This window comes from Trachypithecus francoisi, unplaced genomic scaffold (genome assembly GCF_009764315.1).
Source record: "Trachypithecus francoisi isolate TF-2019V2 unplaced genomic scaffold, Tfra_2.0 Lachesis_group10, whole genome shotgun sequence".
NCBI classification, from domain to species: domain Eukaryota; kingdom Metazoa; phylum Chordata; class Mammalia; order Primates; family Cercopithecidae; genus Trachypithecus; species Trachypithecus francoisi.
The window spans coordinates 76955198-76977544 of NW_022681455.1; the positions used below are offsets into that span (position 1 = coordinate 76955198).

Here is a 22347-nt window from a genome sequence, read left to right on the forward strand (position 1 = left end):
GACATCATCTGAGCACCTGGATCCAGCTGTGGCTTGGGTTTTCATTTACGTAGGTTAGTAAATGCCTTTTTTAGCTTAAGCCAATTTACACTGGAGGTCTATCATTTGCAACTGACAGGGTTCTAACAAATACAGATGGAATGAGTGAAAGGGGGCAAAGAATTAAACCTATGCCCGTTACCTTCTTGCTGTTTTCTGTGAGCCACTGAATTCTCTCTTGATAGACTTCAATAGTGCTGTCAAGACATCAGAAAGACTCATCACCCAAGGTCAATGTCCTCACTGAGCAACAACAGCCACTTACATACACAAAAGGCAGGTATGAATAATTTTTTTTTTTTTTTTTTTAACGTGCATAGGGTCTTGGAAGAAGGTGGTGAACATTTTAAGTGCACTGTAGTGCACGCCTGTAGTCCTGGCTACTCAGGAGGCTGACTTGATCACTTGAGGCCAGGAGTTCAAGACCAGCTTGAGCAACCTAGTGAAACCCTGCCTCTACAAAAAATACAAAAATTTGCTGGATATGGTGGTGCATGCCTGTAGTCCCAGCTACTCAGGAGGCTGAGGTGGGAGGATCACTTGAGCCCAGGAGTTCAAGGCTGCATGGAGTTATGATTGTTCCACTGAATTGTTCCACTCAATTAAAATTGATTGTTTACTCAAGCCTGGGCAAAATCAAGCAAAGACAAAACTGAAGATACTTGGTTTGCTAGGGCACTAGGTATAAGGGGATTGCAAAAGGGGTCGAGTATATAGGTGCCGCTCTACTGGTGACACAGTGCACAGGATAAATGACAATGGTTTGGTGGATCAAGCGGTGGAATCAGGCCCTCCCGGACTTCAACCTGCTCGTCTAACCTCGTCTCCTTTCTCCACATAGCTCACTCTGTGTTCATTCTGCCCGCTGTGGGCAGGTCTGTGGAGGATGGAGGAGGGTGTTCTTATGAGAAAGTTGGAAGACCACCCTTGCGCTTGCTCAAATCTGTGTCTTCTCAGAAGAAATTGTTCCTAGTCTCCTGGAAACTGATCATAAAGGCACAAGAGGCAGTTAAGCAATCATTTCCACTGGACTGATTAACAAAAAACCTAGTTTCTGAAAAGTAGTCCGGGAGGGCCTGATTCCACCGCTTGATCCACCAAACCATTGTCATTTATCCTGTGCACTGTGTCACCAGTAGAGCGGCACCTATATACTCGTAGCTGGGGGACCTTCTGGAAGCTGCCTTATTGCATGCCTGGCTGGAGACTAGCATATATCATGTGCACAAGGTAAGGACTCAGTCACTTGAATTTAATTGACTTGTCCTCACTGGGGGCAGGTGAGATTTGGGGGCCTAGAGAGGGACAAAAGAGGTCTTTGGAAATGAGATCATGGGGTAGTGGGTGGTAGATAGAGTCATAAGGGACACATGAGTTATGAATAGAGCTAAGAGGATGAGCTTTATTTTTATCTTCTTCTTAATTTTATTTGAGACAGGGTCTCATTCTGTTGCCCAGGCTGGAGTGCAGTGGTACGATCATGGCTCACTGCAGCTTCAACCTCCCTTGGCTCAGGTGATCCTCTCACCTCAGCCTTTAAGTAGCTGGAACTATAGATGCACACCACCACAACTGGCTAATTTTTATATTTTCTGTAGAGTTGGAGTTTCATCTTTTTTCCCAGGCTGGTCTCGAACTCCTGAACTCAAGCGATCCTCCCGCCTCGACCTTCCAAAGTGTTGCGATTACAGGCGTGAGCCACTGTGACCAGCTGAAGATGAACTTTATAATAAAACATGTTTGTGTTCAAGATCCAGCTTTGCCACCTACTAGCTGTGTGACCTTGGACAGGTGTGGTAACCTTTCTGAGCCCCAGTTTCACCATCTCCAACATGAAGATAACAACAGGATTTGTTACCTTCAATTTGCTAAAAGTCAATTTACTGAAAGCCAATCCTCTGAAAATCAATTTGCCAAATGACCAATTAGCTAAATAGACTTGAACATTCCTTAAAATGCTGGATTCACAATTAAAACTGATAAACCAAAATATTGCAGAATTCTTTAAAACCTGTTTCAGCTTCCAACCTAATAAAAGTTACTATAAATTCTACAGTTCAATGGTTTTGAGAAATTTGAGCAATTGATCATTCCATGAATGGCCATTCAGCAATCAACTTTTGGTTAACTGGCTTGAGAGTGATGGTTTTATAAGGGGAAACCCCTTTCTCTTGATTCTCATTCTCTCTTTGCTGGCTGTCTTGTAAGATGTCCCTTTGCTCTTCCTTCATCTTCTGCCATGAGTGTGAGGCCTCCCCAGTCATGTGGAACTGTGGGTCCATTAAACCTCTTTCTTCTGTAAATTGCCCAGTCTCGGGTATGTCTTTATCAGCAGCATGAAAATGGACTAATACACATGTGCTATCAAAACCTGGTTTAGGAGTGGGGATGCATGCACGTTTTTGCCATATATTTGCAAAGGTATGAAAGCAATCAATTTGACATTGAAAGTCATTACTCTTAAACATTAAACACCAGATGAAGCTGTGTCATCCAAGGGACTATGGATTTCATTTTATATTTTTTTAGAGATAGGGTCTTATTCTGTTGCCCAGGTTGGAGTGCAGTGTTGTGATCATAGCTCACTGCAGCCTCGAACTTCTGGGCTCAAGTGATCCTCCCACCTTGGTCTCTCAAAGCGCTAGGATTATAGGCATGGCCCACCATGCCTGGCCCTAAACTATGGATTTGAAAAGGCTGACAGACATTGATCTGGTCCAACCTTTCTATTTGAGAAAAGAGGAAACGGGGGCTAGAAGTGAGAAGAGACCTGCCCATCTCCCTGGGTGGTAGACTTTTTTTTTTTTTTTTGAGACAGGGTCCCACTCTATTGCCCAAGGTCTCACAGATATTGCTGTTTGAACAAAGCTACTTCCAGGCTACCGAAACGACATAATTCTTTTTTTTTTTTTTTTGAGACAGTTATGCTTTTGTTGCTCATGCTGGAGTGCAATGGCGTGATCTCAGCTCACTGCAACCTCCACCTCCTGAGTTCAAGCGATTCTCCTGCCTCAGCCTACCGAGTAGCTGGGATTACAGGCATGCACCACCAGGACTGGTTAATTTAAAAAATATGTATTTTTAGTAGAGACAGGATTTCACCACGTTGGCCAGCCTGGCTTCAAACTCTTGACCTCAAGTGATCCACCTGCCTCGGCCTCCCAAAGTACTGGGATTAGAGGCATGAGCCACCATGCCCAGACCGAAATGACATAATTCTTGAGCTCCATGGTGTTGGGAGGATGCTAAGAAACATACTTACTCAGAAAGCTTTGACTCAAAGTGGCGGATGATCTGGGTGGAGAAACGTATTTTCTGCACAACATTGGTGTCCTCCTCCCTGAAGAAGCAAAGCCTTATGAGGGGGTCTCTTGGGCCCAGGGGGCTGCATGTGTTGCTGCAGCTGTGGGGGTTGTGGGGAACAGCTTCAGACTTACAGTACTTCTGTGCCCTGGCTTATCAGGTCAGCCAAGGTGAGCTTCTGACACTTTAAACTGTGAGCCGAAAGCCAGTCTTCAGAGTCCTCCCAATCTGAAGACTGGGTCTCGCTCGCCTGCAGCCTCTGCAAGACAAAAGCCAGAGTCAAACAGAGAAGTGGAAAGAGAGGGAAGGAAGAGGTTCCCTTCACACAGATACCCAACGGGGGCCAACTCAGACTGATCCTATCTTTTTTTTTTTGAGATGGAGTTTCACTCTTGTCACCAAGGCTGGAGTGCAGTGGCATGATCTTGGCTCACTGCAACCTCTGCCTCTCGGGTTCAAGTGATTCTCCTGCCTCAGCCTCCTGAGTAGCTGGGATTACAGGCATGTGCCACCACGCTCGGCTAATTTTTGTCTTTTTAGTAGAGACAGGGTTTCGGCATTTTGGCCAGGCTGGTCTCAAACTCCTGACCTCAAGTGATCCACCAGCCTTGGCCTCCCAAAGTGCTGGGATTATAGGCATGAGCTACCATACCTGGCCCCCTGGTTTGTCTGTTTTAGAAACAGGGCCTTGCTCTGTCACCCAGGCTGGAGTGCAGCAGTGTGATCATAGCTCACTGCAGCTTCGAAGTTCTGGGCTCAAGTGACATTGCTTTAAGTTCTGTGCCTGAGGTCTGCTCTGCCCTCTGTCTCAAAGGGAAATTAGCAAGTGTTGAAGAAGTGTGAAAAACACTCTTATAATTACTGCAAATACTTCCATAGCACTTATTACATGTTAAGCACTTTCCATATATTAACTCATTTAATTTTACAAAGTAAGTTCCATTATGATAACCCCATCTTGCTGACCAGGGAACTGAGGTACAGATAATTTAGGTAATCAGTCCAAGGTCATGCAGCTAGAAAGTGGCAGATGTGGAATTCAAACCCAGGCTGTGAAGCTCAAGTCATGCTTCTAACCATGGTACTGTGTTGTCCCTCTAAACTAGCACTAAACTGTGATCATCTCCATGAAGGAGTGAGAGGACTGAGGGGCCAGATTACTTTCTCATTGTGTGATTCTATGCTAACAAATGTCCTGCCCTTGAAAGGCACCACCTAAAATCATAGGTCTCTGTCTCATATCTAGGGAAATACAGCTCTCTATCACATGGACACTAGATGTCACTCTTCTCACCTTTCAGACTCGACCCTCTCCCTCGTTGGAAACACAGCATGGTAGACTTTTTTTTTTTTCTTTTGAGACAGGGTCTCATCTTATTGCCCAGGCTGGAGTGCAGTGCCACAGTCTCAGCTCACTGCCAAAATCTCAGCTCATTGCAGCCTCAGCCTCCCAGGCTTAAGTGATCCTCTTTCCTTGGCCTCCTAAGTAGCTGGGACTATAGGCACGTGCCACGATACCTCGCTAATTTGTGTATTTTTTTTTTTTTTTTTTTTTGGTGGAAACAGGGTTTCACCATGTTGCCCAGGCTGGCCTCAAACTTCTAGACTCAAGCAATCCTCCCACCTAGGCCTCTCAAAGTGCTGAGATTACAGATGTGAACCATTGTGCCTGGTGAGCATGGTAGACTTAATAATTCACCTTTCTTCCATCTGTGTTGCTTTTGAAATGATGTCACATTTTAGGACACAGATTTTGTATTATTCATACTTGAAGATACACTATTAAACACATTATGGATTCTGACTTTAGGCCATGCTGATTATGTAACTCAACTAGTTCATTTGCATAGAGAATGGTAAGATCTTTGTGTTGGAGCAATCCTTTCCCTCTTTCCTTCAGGTTCATCTGCAAGGCAAAGGAGGCCCCAGCTGTGGCTGATAAATATGAGAATGATCCTGTGTACACCTGGGAAGTCATGCATTTTGATATAAAATTAGAGGAAAGATGCATGTCATCAACATCTGAACTCATTACAAGACTTCTTCAGAATCTCAAAACTCTATCAACCTTTCCTCATCTCCTTTAATTAAACTTGCTTTCCTGTAAATGCCAGAACCTAAGTAAATCATGGGTATTTTTCTGATTGTTTAATTGCCAGCATTATAACTGGATTGTTTTTGACTATCATTTCAAAGGTATCATATTTAAACTCTAGTGTGGGTTAGATACACGGTTGTGCACTAGCCTTGCTTGAACATGGCAACCACTGATTGCCATTGTTTCCCTGTTAGAATGAATTCTGAGTTCTAGACAATCCACTCACCCTCTTGGGAAGGCCCATTGAAGGTCAGCCTAAAATCATAGTCTGGTAAGAGGTTTATTCTCCTATTATGCCCCATTTGTCCAACAGCACTTCCTGAAATGGATTTCTGAATCTAGATTTCAGGGAATCTCAAAAGCAAAGCAAATCTCAGGAAGGGGAATTTTAGAATCAAATGCTTAAGACTTCAGGCCTTGATAGCATGATCAGAGTCTTCACATGCTCCTGAATATTTAGTGACATGGCCAAATAGGCTATACAATTTCTATATAAACAGAGAGATTCTTCAGTCATTTCTAAAGGCAGAGGATTAGAGATAAATGCTTAATTAATCTTTTTCAGTCCTAGAATCCTATTAGAAGGAAGAAATCCCCAGAATTTAGCACATTCTGCGTTCCCTGAATGATTTGTAGTATCACGACCCAGTTAAAGTGCCATGGTCTTTACCAGTAAGTCCTGTGTCTGGTTAACGTGTGTAACCAGTAATCCATTGTCTGAATTCTGACCAAGTCCATTCACATTCTTCTGCTTTAGTGACTTCTTTGAATCTCTGCCAGTGTTTCTCCTAATGCTACAAAACATAAAGTAATTTGATGAATGCCTGTGCACTGGGCATTGATTGGTTTGACATCCCCAGTGCCTCCTCTCTTTGCCTTAGTCCCTACAGGGATTCTAGGAACATTTTTCTGTGCAGTAACTGAGAAGGGTTCCTGCAGAGTCCTGATAAAATGTGGACTCCAGTTCCATGAGATATTTTATCATTTAGATAACTAAAGCCCTCAGGTGGCTCTAAGAAGATTCAATGACCCAGTCTCACCCTCAGCTCCCATGAGCAAAATGCTGTTGCTGTTTTCATTTGCAAAATCAGAGAACTATGCTTACCAATGGTTTTCCAGAAGCATATTTTCTTGGCCATGGAAGACATGACTAGTTTGTGTAGCCATTGCAAAACACCCAATGCTTATTTTCCTAAAGAAGGAAAGAATACCAGAAAACAGGATAAATGTGGCATACAGACAATAGTTTTGGGGGGTATCTATATTCAGCACAATACTTTTCTACATTTTTAAATTAATTTTTTTTTTGAGATAAGGTCTCACTCAGTTGCCCTCGCTGGAGTACAGTGGCCCAGTCATGGCTCACTGTAGCCTTGACCTCCCAGGCTCAAGCAATCCTCCCACCTCAGCCTCCCAAGTAGCTGGGACTACAGGCACAAGTCACCATGCCCAGCTATTTTTTTCTGTTTATTGTAGAGACGGGGTCTCACTATGTTGCTTCGGATGGTCTCGAACTCTTGGGCTCAAGTGATCCTCCCACCTAGGCTGGGATTAGAGGTGTGAGTCACCATGCCTGGTCATTTTTTAAAATTTTATAGACAAGGTCTTGCTTTGTCACCAAGGCTGAGGTAATGTGGTGCTAACATAACTTATAGCAGCCTCGAACTCCTAGCCTCAAGAGATCCTCCTCAGCCTCCCTAAGTCATGGGATTATAAGAGTGAGCCATTGTGCCCAGCCAACCCTTCTTTACTTAATTCATTCAGGAAATACTTATTGAACACCTACCAGGTATCAGGCATTGTGCCTGGTGCTGAGGATACAATGGTGAACAAGACAAAGCTTTCTCAACTTCAACACTTTAACTCTTGGACCAGATCATTCTTTGCTGTGGGGGCCGTCCTATGTATTGTAGGATGTTTAGCAGCATCCTGGCCTCTACCTATTAGATATCAGTAGCATCCCTCCGCACTTTTTCCCAATGTGACAATCAGAAATGTTTCCAGACATTGGAAACAAAATTGTCCCTAGTTGTGAACCACTAAGATAGACATTGTCCTTGTCCTCCCAGCGCTTATATTCTAGAGGGGGAGACTGATATTATAAAACTAAATAAAACAATTACAAATTGTGGAAAGTGCTGAAGGAACTAAAAGGATGTGATAGAAAGTAATCAAGGTGCCAGGCACGGTAGCTTACACCTATAATCCCAGCACTTTGGGAGGCAGGCTGAGGCAGGAGGTCACTTGAGGCCAGGAGTTCAAGACCAGCCTGGGCAACCCAGCGGGACCCCATCTCTATAAACAAAATAAAGATATATTTGCCAGGTGTGGTGTCATGTGCCTGTAGTCCCATCTACTTGGGAGGCTGAGGCAGGAGGATTGCTTGAGCCCAGGAGTTTAAGGCTGCAGTGAGCTATGATTATGCCACTGCACTCAATCCTGGGCGACAGAGGGACATTCTGTCTCTAAAAAATAAACAAAAATCCACACCCAAATCCAATGTTACACCCCCTTTTCTCCCTCCTGCTTAAAACTGATCAAAGCCTTCTCTATTTCTAGGATGAAGACTGAGATCCTTCAGATGGCATCTGAGGACCCTCAAGGTCTGGCTGCTCCCATCTACCCCTCTAGCTTTCCCACTTCACCACTGCTCTCCTCTGTGTTCCACAAGGGCCTCCCTTTCCAGTTCTTGGAATTCTCTAGTTCCTTTAACCACAGGACCTTTTCATATGCTGCTTCTTTGCTCTGGAACATTCTTCTCCTTCTCCCCTACCCTAATCATCTTGGCATTTTAGCTCAAATATCATTTCCTCCAGGAAATCTCCAGCATCCCATTCTATTTCGGTTTCCTTTGTTTTATACAGACTTTCATAGAACTATGCTCTTTTAGGGCAGGTATTTTAATTTGAAATGATACATTCATTAGTGGGATTTTAAAAAATTTGTGTGTCTCTCCCCTTACACTGTAAGTTACATAAGAGCAGGGACTGGTAGACACTCGATAAATATTTTGAGAAGGGAACGTGAAGGGCCAGGAGGTTGAAAAACTCGCTTGGTTCTTTTTTTTTTTTTTTTTTGGAGACGAGTCTTGCTCTTGTTCCCCAGGCTGGAGTGCAGTGGCATGATCTCGGCTCACTGCAAACTCCACCTCCTGGGTTCAAGTGATTTTCCTGCCTCAGCCTCCCACATAGCTGGGATTACAGGCGCCCACTACCATGCCCAGCTAATTTTTGTATTTTTAGTAGAGACAGGGTTTCACCATGTTGGCCAGGCTGTTCTCAAACTCTTGACCTCAGGTGATCCACCTGCCTTGGCCTCCCAAAGTGCTGAGATAACAGGCGTGAGCCACCATGCCCAATCTGCCTTGGTTCTTGAATTTCTAATTATATATGTCAGGCACGTGTGAGACCTGACTTTCTGCTCTTGGGTTCCATGAGATACCCATGAGATACCGTTTCTTAGAATTCTCTACCTTTTTTTGCTTCAGCTAGCTCCTTTAGCTTTCTGTTATTTGCAACCAAACAAAAATACCAGCTAAGACACAGCAAGTGAGAGATTCTGAATAAAGTTGCAGCTTAAACATTAGAGTGTGTGTTCTTGTGAAATCACGAAATTAAACAGCCTAATAATGGTTTGGCAACTTGCTTTTCTCTTTCAGGTCTTTAATCTTTTATTCAGAGGATGCTTTGTTTTCTGGGAAGCACCAGGATAATGTGGCAATGCTTTAAAACGCGCGCACACACACACACACACACACACACACACACACGGCTTTACTTCAGCAAGCTGTCCTGGGAGACTCTAATGGCAGAGACTGTTGAAATAGAAATGCCTCATGAACACTGGCCGCCCCATAGTGTCTCACTTCCCTCTTTCCAGTCAGTGATTAACAGCTCTTAATGAATTCAGAGGACTGCACGACTAGATTCTGGGGTGACTGGTGCAGGCTGATGGAGAAGGGGTTGAAATGTATAAAAATAACAAAACAAAATAGTGCTCCAGAAAGAGCACGGGACTGGGTGCAATGGCTCATGCCTGCAATCCCAGCACATTGGGAAGCTGAGGCAGGGAGATTGCTTGAGCCCAGGAGTTTGAGACTAGCTTGACCAACATAACAAGACTCTGTCTGTATATTAAAAAAAAAAAAAAAAAAAAGCTGGGCATGGTGGTGTGCACCTGTAGTCCCAGCTACCGGGGAGGATGGAGTGGGAGGGTCACTTGAGCCCAGGAGTTTGAGGCTGCCGTGAGCTGTGATCTCATCGCTGCACTCCAGCCTGGGTGATGGAGTCAGACTCTGTCTCAAACGAACAAAAAAACAAACAACAACAACAACAAAAGTGCTGAACCTTTGGTTTCTTCATCTTCAGAATGGAATGGGGACAGCAGTAACTGACCTGCCTACTTCAACACCGTTATCAAGAGGATCAAATGAAATTGAGAAAGTAGAAGTGCTTTGTGAAATACAAAGTACTATAAAAATGCAGAATGCCGGCTGGGCACGATGGCTCATGCCTGTAATCCCAGCACTTTGGGAGGCCGAGGTGGGTGGATCACGAGGTCAGGAGATCGAGACCATCCTGGCTAACATGGCGAAACCCTGTCTCTACTAAAAATACAAAAAAAAATTAGCCAGGCGTAGTGGCAGGCGCCTGTAGTCCCAGCTACTTGGGAGGCTGAGGCAGGAGAATGACGTGAACCCAGGAGGTGGAGCTTGCAGTGAGCTGAGATCGCACCACTGCACTCCAGCCTGGGTGACAGAGCAAGACTCTGTCTCAAAAAAAAGAAAAAAAAAAAGTAGAATACCATAAAATGTGGGCTGCATCTTCAAGTACTTCAGCATATGACATGAAAACAATCATGTGTTTCATGAACATTTATAGAGCGCTCACTGCGTGCCAGAGAGAACAGGTGTTGGGGAGATAGACATGAACAGGACGCAGCTCTTTCCCTTAGGCCTTTGCTCAAATGAAATCTTATTAGAGATGTCTTCTGTGAGTACTTTAACTCAAACAGCACCTCCTCCATCTGCCTTTATTTTTCCCCACAGCATGTTTCACTATATATATTCACTTATTTACTTATAAGTAAATACATTCTATATATTTACTTATTTACTTGTTTTATAATTTCTCTATATTTAGTTACTTACTGTTTGAACCTCTGCGCACCCCTCCCACATAAACATACTAGAAGTAGATCCATTTGGGCCGGGACAGTAATGTTCACTACTAGGATATTTTTGCATAAAATAGAGTTTAGAACATAGTAGCTGCTCAAAAAACATTTGATGAATAAATGCATTCAGAGCAGGTCCAGAGTTTAGGCAAAGGTGAGCTGAATTACACTGGGGGGTGACTGCAGGAGAGGAAAAGAACAAACCAGTCCAGGGCAGATGGCATTTTGGTCCAAGGGAGAGAGGGAGCCTTGATTATTGGGTGAAAATAATAATAATAATAATAGGAGTCTTTCCTGAACCCCATTCACTGTGCCCCATCCCCCAGGGAGGAAACCATTCCTCCTGTGGAAGTTCCCCTGTCGCTGCCCCTTCACTTTGTCATATGGAGTTGTTATGGCCTGTCTCCCAGACCGGCTCCATGACTTCCTTGTCTAGTGGCACCCCCAGCATTTAGCCCAATGCTCAGCATGTAGGGAGTGGATGCTTCACACCCCAGGCTACCTCAATCTTGTCACTCAGTCCAGAGCTTAGCATCTGGCCTCCCCCACCCCCTCTGTCACCACCCCTGTCAACCCTTGTGACGCGCACCCTCACCTGTATTTCTTCGTTTATTTCTCCATCTTTAGGAGAAGGGTTCCTGGCACTCCAGGGCCTTGCTTCTCCTAGATCTCACTTCTGGTTTCTCCAAGCTCCTCCAAGCAACTCAGCAGTGAAGCTTGCCCTGTGGGAATGTGTTAGCTGGTCTCCAAGGTAACAGACTGCACCACTGCAGCTCGGGGCAGGGAAAGGGAAAACCTTCCTCACTCCAGGGAAGAAGTCACCGCTGTGTTGTTGATAACCACTTCTCCCAGGTCACTCTGCTTTTCTCCACCTTCACAAAAACCTGGAAGCAGGATTTAGACCTTTCTTCAAATTTCAGAACCTCTCAGTCAGCACAGAACTATGGTTTAGGCCAGTAAAGCCCTGGTGCCTGTGGCCTTCCTGTGGTAGGAACTGAGGAAAGTTTCCAGAGAACTCTGCCACGTGTGGCAAAGGTGGTAACTTTCTCTTCCTCCTCAGACTCCCTTGGGTTCCCTGAACACAATCCTTGGGAGAGGTCAGACAGTCCCCTATCCCTACCTGGTCCAGCCCCACCTAAACCTGGCTAATATAGCCAAGCTCAATGACCTCTTTGCATCAGAAGAGATCATCTGCCACCGTGGTTCCTCAGCCTGGGTGCCCATGAGAATCACCTGGATTGTTTGCTAAGAAAACATTCCCATTCAAGAGATTGATTCAGAACTGTGAAAAGGTGTGGGAATGCACATTTTTAACAATGGCCCCAGGTGATTATGATGTAACTAGTTCTTGGCCCATAGCTGGTAACCTCTCTAAACCCTTCTTTTATAGTGGTCAAGAGAGACAAAGTAATTAATGTCTCCGAAGTCAACCAACTTGCAAGCTGCTAAAGGATCTGTAGTTAGTTTTTCGAATCCAGGACATTTCTCAAATCAGTTTTCACTTTCTGAGAGTTTTCTAAGTTTTATAAACTTTTATCAGTTAGAACATAAGGTTGGGTGGTGGCTCATGTCTGTAATCCCAGCACTTTAGGAGGTTGAGGTGGGAGGATTGCTTGAGGCCAGGAATTTGAGATCAGCTTGGGCAACACAATGAGACTCCGTCTCTACAAAAATAAAATAAAATAAAAATTAGTCAGGTGCAGTGGCTTGTACCTGTAGCCCCAGCTACTTGGAAGACTGAGGTGGGAGGATTGCTTGAGCCCAAGAGTTCAAGGTTACAGTGAGCTATGATCGCACCACTGCACTTTAGCCTGGGCTACAGAGCAAGACCCTGTCTCAAAAATAAAGAACATATGCCACCTGTGGTAGTTATCATATGGTAGGGAACACCCTTCAGATGTGGACCCCAGCAGCCATGCCTATAGGCCAGGTCAGAAACAACCAACATGCTCAAAATAGAAACTGCTTATTAACCACTGGTCACCGGGGGTTGAGAACACCATGTATAAGTCCATGGCATTTGTTATGTGGCCAGCACCAATACGGCAGAAAATGAGGAAGATCAGAAAGAGGTAAGGAGGTCCCAAGGGGCTGTGAGCAACCAATGGCTACTCTATGAACAAGAGATGAGGGTACTTGTGCCCATCTTGATGGAAATTTTGGGTGGAAGGGGCTGGCTAATTTTGACATCCTTTTTTCTTTTAGGCACGGGAACCCCAAGCAGGTCATCTATCACCCTCACACCTTTCTTTGCTTCCTGGATATATGGGTTTTCAACACTGTGCATAGAAGTAAAGTCCAACACTGGAAACTCTTTGTTTCTGCTTTCTTCTACTTGAGCCTACACAACACACATTCTGAATAGATCTCTGCCAGGTGGATAAAGCAGAGTAAGCCTTTCAGGCTGTAAGACCCATCAAGAGGAAAGCTGTGTGGGTACCATCTTTCTTGGCTCCCTTCAGGATGCATATCATGATGACACCCATGGAAAGCATCAGAGCACAACAGACATTTCTCCTACCTTAGGCTCTTGGAAATGGATCAGGGTCAACTCATCTCTGGTCTTTTATTTAGGAGCTCTAGCGTGGTCCCATTGCCCAGGAGTATGGTGGGATATATCTTTCAGATATTAATTTGTTTTGCCTTCTTTCTTTCCTCCATTTCAGACCAGGAGCAGGTGCTTTGGGTTGGGTTGAGAAGCAGTAGCCTGAAGTAACTTTTTTCTGTTTTTTGTAAAAGCCTAAGCTAACGAAAAGATTAAAGTGACATGCCAAAGCAGGGGAGGTGAGGAATGTGTTTAATGTCATGAGGAAAGTGGGAGTGTAAAGATTATTTCAGTTAAAAGAGACAGAAACCCAACTCAAACTGGTTTAAGGAAAAAAAGGAATTTATTTTTTTAAATAACACAAGAATCCAGGGATAGTTCTGGCTTCAGGGATGACTTGATCCAAAAACTAAAGTGATGTTAACAGAACTGTCTTCCTTTCTCAGCTTCCTTTCTTCTAGGATGGCTTGATCAGGAGGCTCTTCAGGTGTGGCTGCCGGCAGTGCCAAACTTTTCCCCTACAACTTAGCAACTCTAAGAGAAGAACACCTCTGTCCAGGAGTTCCAGCAAAGTCCCAGGCTGGTCACATGCCATGCTAATTTCTGAATCTGTCACGATGACTCCGGCCAAGCCTGGCTTCTGTGTTGAGCTCTGAAGCCAAGGTGAAATCGGCTCCATGAAACCACATGACCTGAGGTAGGAAAGGAGTAATTTTTCCAAAGAGAAAGAGACTTAAAAAAAAAAAAAAAACCAAAGGGACCATGGTACTAGGCAAACATGCCTCTCAGGAAAGCCAAAGAGGAGATACTCTCCCAGACAGATTAAAAAAAAAAGAAAATCAGAGATCTAAAAATCAGAAGGAGTAGAGACTTGTTCCATGTTTGGTGGCAATACTTTGGTAAGATGGCAATCTCTAAGAGAAAGTGGGTCCTTGGTGCATTCTGGGAAGAGTCCGCAGACACAGGAGTTCCCAGCACACCAAAGTTTATCATTCCCCAAGGTTGAGACAAACACAGTAAAACTACTACCTCATTTAGCCTGCGACAATTGATGTCTCAGCAGTAACATGTAGACAGATGATCAACTAGTGGGTGGCGGCGGGGGTGGGGCGGAGCTTCCAAATGTTCGAACCATGAACTTCTGTACAACTTAAGAGTACTCCAATAACCCATTAATTCCTACCAGTCCAGTAGAAGGGATCCAGTTGAGTTTTAAGTGCTTTGGGAGTAGGGGTGAGGAGCAGCTGGTTTGGGAAAATTTCCCTGGGTGCTGGAATCCTGAAAGGGCCCCAATAAAATCAGTGCCCTCATCTAGCTTCATCCATCAAGGAAGTCGGCACTATAAAATACTAATGGGCTGCGGCATGGTGGCTCACGCCTGTAATCCCAGCACCTTTGGAGGTCGAGGCGGGAGGACTGCTTGAGGCCAGTTCAGGACCAGTCTGGGCAACAAAGTGAGACCCCGTCTCTACAAAATATTTTAAAATTAGCCACAAATGGTGGTGTGTACCTGTGGTCCCAACTACTTGGGAGGCTGAGGTGGGAGGATGGTGGCCCAGGAGGTCGAGGCTGCAGTGAGCAGCCAAAAACCAAACCAAAACCAAAAAACCGGTGAACAATGAATACAAAGAGAAAGCTCAACAATGAGATGGAAGATTAGACACAAACAACTTAATAAGTGGGAAGTTTTTCTTACATTTTTTTTTTTCCTTTCAACAAAGTGGAAAGTGTTTCTAAATAGGGACCACCTTTTATGGTTGTTTGCATTCCACATCCAGAAGAAGCAAACCATAGATTTAGCTGCTCATGTTTGAGCCAAGGAATCATGCAAGCAGGACAAGTTATTTTTATTCCCTTTAGACCAGCCACACCGGCGATGCAGGACAGCAGGAGTCCTAGATCTGAAGTCAGGGAGCCTGGCTGTGAAACCCAGATTCACCAGTTGCTAGTTACAGAAGATTCACCAGTTGCTAGTTACAGAACCTGGAGTGAGGTGTTCAGCCTTTTAATCCTTGGTTTTGTAGTCTATAAAACACCACTCTGTACTTCATAGGTAGAGGATTAAGATGACATATGGGAAAGCACATAACACATGAATTTACTGTTTCTTTCTCTAAACGTAGAGAATGCCACTATTATTTAACCACAGTACTTTTGAAAATAGGAATTCCTTTAATAGTTGACACGCTTCAGTTAGAATGTCAGGTTATTATGACATTTGAGAAGTTTTTGCTACCCAAGGCCTAAGTTCACAGCAGCATTATCTGCAATAACAAAAAACGGGAAGCAACCTCATGTACATCAAAATGGGGAGACACATATTTGATATGTATCAAATGGAATACTATGCATTTAAAATGAGGAAGCTCTATATTTACTGACATAGAAAAATCTACATCACAAATTAAGTCAAAAAAGAAAGCCACTGGGCATGGTGGCTCCCAGCACTTTGGGAGGCCAAGGCAGGAGGAGACTGGGAGATGAGCCTGGTCAACATACTAAGACCCCCATCTCTACAAAAAAAAATTTTTTTTTTTAAAATTAGCAGGCCGTGGCAGCATGCACCTGTAGTCCCAGCTACTTGGGAGGCTAAGGTGGGTGAATTGCTTGAGCCCAGGAGTTTGAGGCTGCAGTGAGCTAGGATTGTGCCACTGCATTTTCTCTAGTCTGGGTGACAGGGCAAGACCCTGTCTCAAAAAAAAAAAAAAAAAAAAAAAAAAAACAGTGGCAGGTATAGATAATATCTTGCTTTTGTTAATCTGATCAGTAAAATGTCTGTTAAAATGTTAAAACACCCAATAAACTGTTAACAATGGTTATCTCTGAAAGATGGATTGTAGAGGAGGGAACTTCTTGTTTCCTATATTATTTTTGTGTTTTTCAAAAAAAATCTACAGATATATGTTATTGTAAAAAGAAAATCTGTGTCCTGGTTCAGGGTCATAATTTCTTTCTCCACAATAGCACTTAAGGCAGGAAAAAGTTATTGATAACCCTGAAGGCAGAAACTAGGTGAAGTATTGAAGTGGTGCATGTAAGGGTGGGACTGCACCAAATAAGTTCATTTTGCCACTTACTACCTACCTTAGTAAAACATTTAGAAGATGAGGTAGTCAAAAGCCTTCTTAGATAAGTGAGTTTTTAAAGAGCAATTTATTATGGAAAGGATTTTGATTCTTCAACTTCTTTGCATTTGTCATAGAGAACAAAGAAATGGAAAAGAATGAGAGTTTTCATATTTTTTATTTAAGAAAATACTTGAATTGCCTTGGACAATATTAAATATTAAACAACATGAGAAAGAGTGGTCAGAACATAGTATTTACTTCACTGACTTGCCCTGATGGATAATGAATGGGGATTGATTTAATAGTGACCAAATACACTGGCCATATTTACTACAAGTGCCGTAAAATGGCCAATTGAGGACAACTGCGTCTAAAATGAGATGAAATCCTTGAGTCCATTCCTTTTAGCTGAAATGATTAAAACCATCTTGGCAGGACCAAGTCTTTGCAAAACATGTCAAATGGATGGATGGCTTCAAGACAGCAGAGAACCCACAAGCTTGAAGAGGCCTCCAGAGAGTTCACTCAGGATCAACGGGGTGCTGGCATTGTCCTGGTCCTCTCTGTAGAGTATCAGTGTTACAGCCCTGTGAGTTCAGTAGTAGTAAAGGATCTGGAGTCCATAGGGAAATCCGAAGGAGGTCAATGGAACTGACATATTATATAGCCAAATACTTATCAATAAAGTAACCAACCTTATAAAGGCTGATTTAGGCAAGCCTCTGCCTTCAGAAAGAAGTTCACTGAAACAAACCTGGCAGATTGATGACTCTGTCTTTCAAATCTCCAGGAAATAAGGTTTCATAATTTTCCTGTCCTGGAGCCCCAACTTTAATTTTCATAATTCAGTGTATAAAGCACTGTGCCAGGTCTCTAGGGAGTACACAATGAGGAAGCCATATTCTTTGCATTCAAGAGTTTATACAGTTATACAAAAGCACTTAGTAATGACAATATCAGCAACTAACATTCGAATGCTTACTATGTGCTTGGAACTTTATCTCTTTTAAACCAACAATAGCCCCATTAGGTGGGTAATATTATTAGTCCCATTCTACAGATGAAAAAACCAAGGCTCACATAAGTTACATGATTTACTAAGGGTCACATAGTTGGAATGGTGGAATTGAGATTTAATCCAGGCAGTCTATTCCTGTTTAGCAATTTCTGCTACAGAAGCATAAGCAAGAGAGACACAAAGCACAGATTAGATATATTTCAAATATGGGAGAATCTTAAAACTGAGAGGAGGTGGTACAGACACAGCCGGGGCAGGGAGCAGGTTGTAGTGAACGTAGAATGGAGAACAGGCTGGTTCTCAGTAAGAAGGGAAGAGAAAGAGAGGTGGGAAATAAGACTGAACAGAGAGCTTGAAGCCAGATCACAAAAGCTTGTCAAAGCTATGCTAAAGGAGTCTGGATTTCATTCTGTAGACAGTGGGAATGACAGAAATGTGAACACAGAAATCATATGCTTTCTTTTGTGTTACGAGTATTTTGGCAGAATTGATTTGGATGGATCGGAGTGAATGGCTATCAGTTGAAGGAAGACTGGTTCAATGGCTACAGAATATGAATGTTGGTCTTAAGTTCAAGGCCCACATGTCAAAGACATTCTTTCCTATGTCGAGTGCTCTGCTGATATCTAGCTGAGTGACTTGGGAAAAGTCTGAGGCCTCGGTTTCTTTACCTGGAAAGTGGAAATACTGGACATGCTCTGTGACATTTCATCCAGCTCTGAAATTTTATAGTCTTGTGAAAAATCTCTTCTTGAAATGTTATCTTGGGTGGTCTTAGATTGTGTGTGACTGGAACTGGGGCTGATTTGTAAAACCCTTGAATGTGCTTGAAAATACCAACCCACAGTGTTTTCTTCTCCTGGGAAAAGAACCAAAACTCTTAAAAAATATACATTGTGCTTTCTATCTTGAATACCATTTATAAATAACTACCTTTATTTTTGTTGCTGGGTAACTGTGACCCAGAAGAGTTGACTTTGCATAAAAGGAACCCAGAGTCCTCTAGTCTTGGTGTTTTTCCTATAATCTTCTCATAGTGGCTAGAAGAGAGATGATAGATGAGTAAGTCAAAATAAGGTATTTTTGAACCCATGTTATTGTTTTTAAAGCCACTGTGTTACCTTTTCCTAAGGTATTACCAAATAGAAAAAGTGTCCCCTCCACCATAGCAGCTCAGCATAAATCTACCATTACAATTTCCAGTTGACCTATTCAATAATGTTTATAGAAAATAACCCTCCAAAAACCTCTAACCTGTGTTACAAATCAGGAGAAGATTTAGATGGTGTGAAGATAGGGTAGGGTGACCAACTCATCCTAGTTTGCCTGGAACTTTCCCAGACATAGTACTTCAAATCTCACCTCCAAGGAAACCCCTCAATCTTATAACCCAAGAACATCTAAATCTTAACATGTCTTAATCCTCCAATTCCCCACGAGGGTCCTCAAAGGGCCACATGAGGAAGAATGAGCAGCAAACTGTAAATATTTTATTATTATTCAGTTGGGCTAATCTTGACACCCCCCAGAGAGAGCTACAGTTAAGCTGTGACATGGTCCCTGGGCCTCTGTATTTGCTCCTCCAGCCCATACTTTAAGATCTTAAAAGCTATGATCTTTTGGCCTGGAGTAAAGTAGAAACAGAAGACTGCAGCAAAGATGGACTTGGAGCTATGTGCAAGGAAGAAAGAAGAGAAAGATGGCTGACTTGAGGGCTTTGGCTTGGTTTCTCTCTCCTAGCTCATGGAAGCATGATGCAGAAGGGAAAGTCACATGTATGTGGTCTTTTATTGTTGAGTGACTCTTATGGGTAATCATGGCTTAATCCATGTCCTGAAATATTAATAGCAACTCTTCTCTAGCAGTGAGCAAAGAGTGGGAGTGGAAGAAGATAGGGAAGGACCGCCCTCACCCCCCAATGCCAACAACAAAACCAACCCAAGAGGCATGGAAGTGTCACTTATGAATATGTGAAACCTCTATAAGGAATAAATTTTTTAAATGAAGCTTATTTCAAAGTAATAGAATCCTTTTTAGTTTCTTTAGTAGACAATTTATTTTGATAAACTTGCTCAATAACAAAAATACAAGTGAAGAAAATTATGTTCATTTTATACAGTTGTATTAACAATTTGTTTTGAAACTATTAATTGAAAAATGTTATAACCAATTAGAAAACAATTCTTAATAAAGTTTGGGATAATATACAGACCTTGATCACAAACTTCAAAATCTCTTGAGGTGATACAACTACAAGTCCTGTGTAGGGAATCCTACCTACACGGCCACTTTTTTCCTTCATGTTTTTATCCTTCAAAAATTTTCTGAAAGACAGCTTACTGTTTTGAATTGTGAATGTAAATTTAATTTTTTAAAGATCAAGTGGGTTGATAAAACAGTTACTACAATCAGAGTAACTTGTGGCTAGTAGTCTTTTAACAAAGACAAAATAAATGCAACATGTTCTTTCCATGAAGCCCATGATGCAAAATAATAGCTAACAGCATATGAAAAGTTAGTTTCCAATACTGTATTTTTCAGGGCCTTTCCTCTAAATCAACAGATTGTTTGTCACCAGGACTATTATTTCACTTAATAGATTAAACAGTGAATTCACAGAACATCAAGTGAGGATATCAAAGCTTTAGGCAAAAGGGTAAAAACCAATAGTGTTTTGGTCATCTAGAACATTAAAAAGAAAAAAGAGCAATCCTTCAAAACAGAACAAATGAAACAGAAAATAGGTTTGTAAGAGGTGGAAGAGTCAGAAAAATTACATACACACATTAACAACATAGAACATGGATTACCTTTGGAAAGAATCATACTGAAATGTTTGCTTTTAATAAATTGAAGATTTTTCCTGTTTACAGATGTTTAGGCATGTTCAATAGGAGCTTCCAAAAATTTCAAACTAATTCAGTCTTGTGCAAATAAAACCTAAAAATAATTTTCAGCAGATTTTACAGTGATATTCTTAGGTATGAGAAGAATGCACACACTCTAAAAACAATGTAACAGACAAAAGTTTAACAAATGATTGCACCATAAAACAGTGTTTTATATACAGTTTACAAGATATGATTTCCTGCTATAAATTAATACTGTACTATATAGTACTTATAGTGACCTTTTAAAAAAGCAACTGCTGACAGTTGTCTATCTTTTCACTTATAGGATTTATAGAAAGTTATATGAATGAGTCCATTTCAATGTCTGGTCTGCAAGAGTACAAAGACTTGACTTTACATACTACTTGACGGGATTGTTTAATCCTGGGTTAGAGTGCTGACTGGCTAGAGGGAGTTTTCCCCCATCAGCCCTGTATGCACTGGACCTCCAAGACAATGATAAAATTAAAGACAATTTAATGGTTTGGGTAATAGATAGAAATAAAACCTTAAATTTTGTAATCTTAAATGCAACACCACCATAAGTGAAAGAAGTAAACAGTGGGGAAATTCTTAGCAGCTGAGAAACTTTCTCTCCCCATGCTCATGATCCAGTTAAAAATATTTTGAGAAACTATTTACAATACAATTCATCTTTTGGAAGAGAAAAGCTCTTGGTCATGTCATAAATTAATTTGAACCATACTTTGCTAACACTTTATCTCAGTGGTATATAACGGTGACAACCAAAGCTTTCCTTCAAAGTGATCCATTTGACTGAGGACCAATCAAATCACAATAGCAACTGCAATCCCAAATGTCCACAGAACATGTCCAGTGGTATTCTTACGCTTGACTAGACATCATAATACTTGGGGAAAAACAGCCTCCCTCAGGATCTCCTGAAGGTTTCTTTTACTCTGGGAAGGAAAAGTATGACATTCTCCCAGAACATTTAAGAAATGAACCACTGTGGTGGTCCATCTCTTTCCCCAATTCCTGAGTGAGCTCAAACACTGGGGTTTTCTTTCACAATAAAATATTGCTGAATTAACAGTAAGATGGAAGACTGTCAAACAAGCCAGTGTGAAACACATAAGCACCTCCATTTCATAGTTTGATTATCTGAGGAGGTAGCTCCTGTCTTTGAAGTAATCATTCTAGAACTGGTAATCTAGCTCTTAAAAAACAGTGCATTCATTTCTGCTTGTGTGAAGCACGGGCCACATGGGACTCTACTGATAGGGACATTTGGGTCACCAGTTCACTATAAAGAGGAGAAACTTAGCTCCACTGCCATGAAACACCCTCCAGTCCCACATTTCAAACAGGAGATTATCTATAGTGTTCACCAGGAAAACCAAGCATTGATGCGAAGGCATGGAGATGTGGAGAAGAGAAATACTGTATTTTAAAACTGTGAGTTCAAGGGTTAGCTGCGATACTTCTTTTAGGGAAGAACTTAAAGCTGTGGGTTTAGTACAGCCCTTTAAAGTAAATGCAAAAATATCAGTTTTTAGCAAACAAAGGCATATAACATATAAAGAAAATACTGTATTGCTCAGGTTTTGGTAAAGACGTATTAATAATGCTTACAGATGAAAATAATGAAATTAGTGCTGTAAATAGCCAAAATAGCCAGATATTTACTAGTGAACTTCGTATTTATGTAAAGTTGTGTACCTGAACATATAAAATGCATTATTAATGTAACAGACTGAGCCAGTAGAAAAAGAATCTCTGTACAATAGACAACAGTTGCCAATAATTTAAATAGTGTCAGATTCCCCAAATTATAAGGTTTGACATGATCTTACCTTCTGCTATCATATACAAATAAATTAACCCTACAAAGAATTTTTAGCTTAACTTAAAATCGCACCTAGAAAGGTATGGGATTGTTTGTACCTATTATAAAAACCTGTTAAAATCAAGGGCTGCTACAAAGAATGAGGTAAACTGAAGACTCTCTCCACTACGCAGCCTTCAGATAAATGGCTTTTTTTTCTATTGGGTTCTAGGTTTGCACACCACAGTGTTTTGCTAGCAAAGCATTCAGAATTCTCTTCCAGGAACTGTTTGCATGTGTGTGTATATAAATTTACACACACATACACACACACACATATATACACACTGTATACTGCATCAGCAAAATATATATATTATATATATTTATATAAATATAAGGAAGATTTCCCCCACCCACC

General features: G+C 42.0%; 1 protein-coding gene across 3 annotated transcripts in view; it reads right to left on the minus strand.

Moving 5' to 3' along the window:
- VWA3A (von Willebrand factor A domain containing 3A) overlaps positions 1-22334 on the minus strand; it is an 81123-nt gene extending 58789 nt beyond the window's left edge. Inside the window, exons 1-8 of one of the 3 annotated variants that reach the window (XM_033217778.1) lie at positions 20057-22334; positions 18180-18286; positions 11211-11337; positions 6546-6632; positions 6111-6234; positions 3477-3601; positions 3302-3379; positions 182-236 (exon numbers count right to left, since the gene is read on the minus strand). In XM_033217778.1, the coding sequence (XP_033073669.1) occupies positions 182-236; positions 3302-3379; positions 3477-3601; positions 6111-6234; positions 6546-6607 (444 nt within the window). In that variant the 5' untranslated portion in view covers positions 6608-6632; positions 11211-11337; positions 18180-18286; positions 20057-22334. Of the gene's footprint in view, positions 1-181; positions 237-3301; positions 3380-3476; positions 3602-6110; positions 6235-6545; positions 6633-11210; positions 11338-18179; positions 18287-20056 lie in introns of those variants that run through there. The other 2 variants (XM_033217780.1, XM_033217779.1) reach the window with 2 other exon arrangements.
- Positions 22335-22347: the final 13 nt, after the last annotated feature.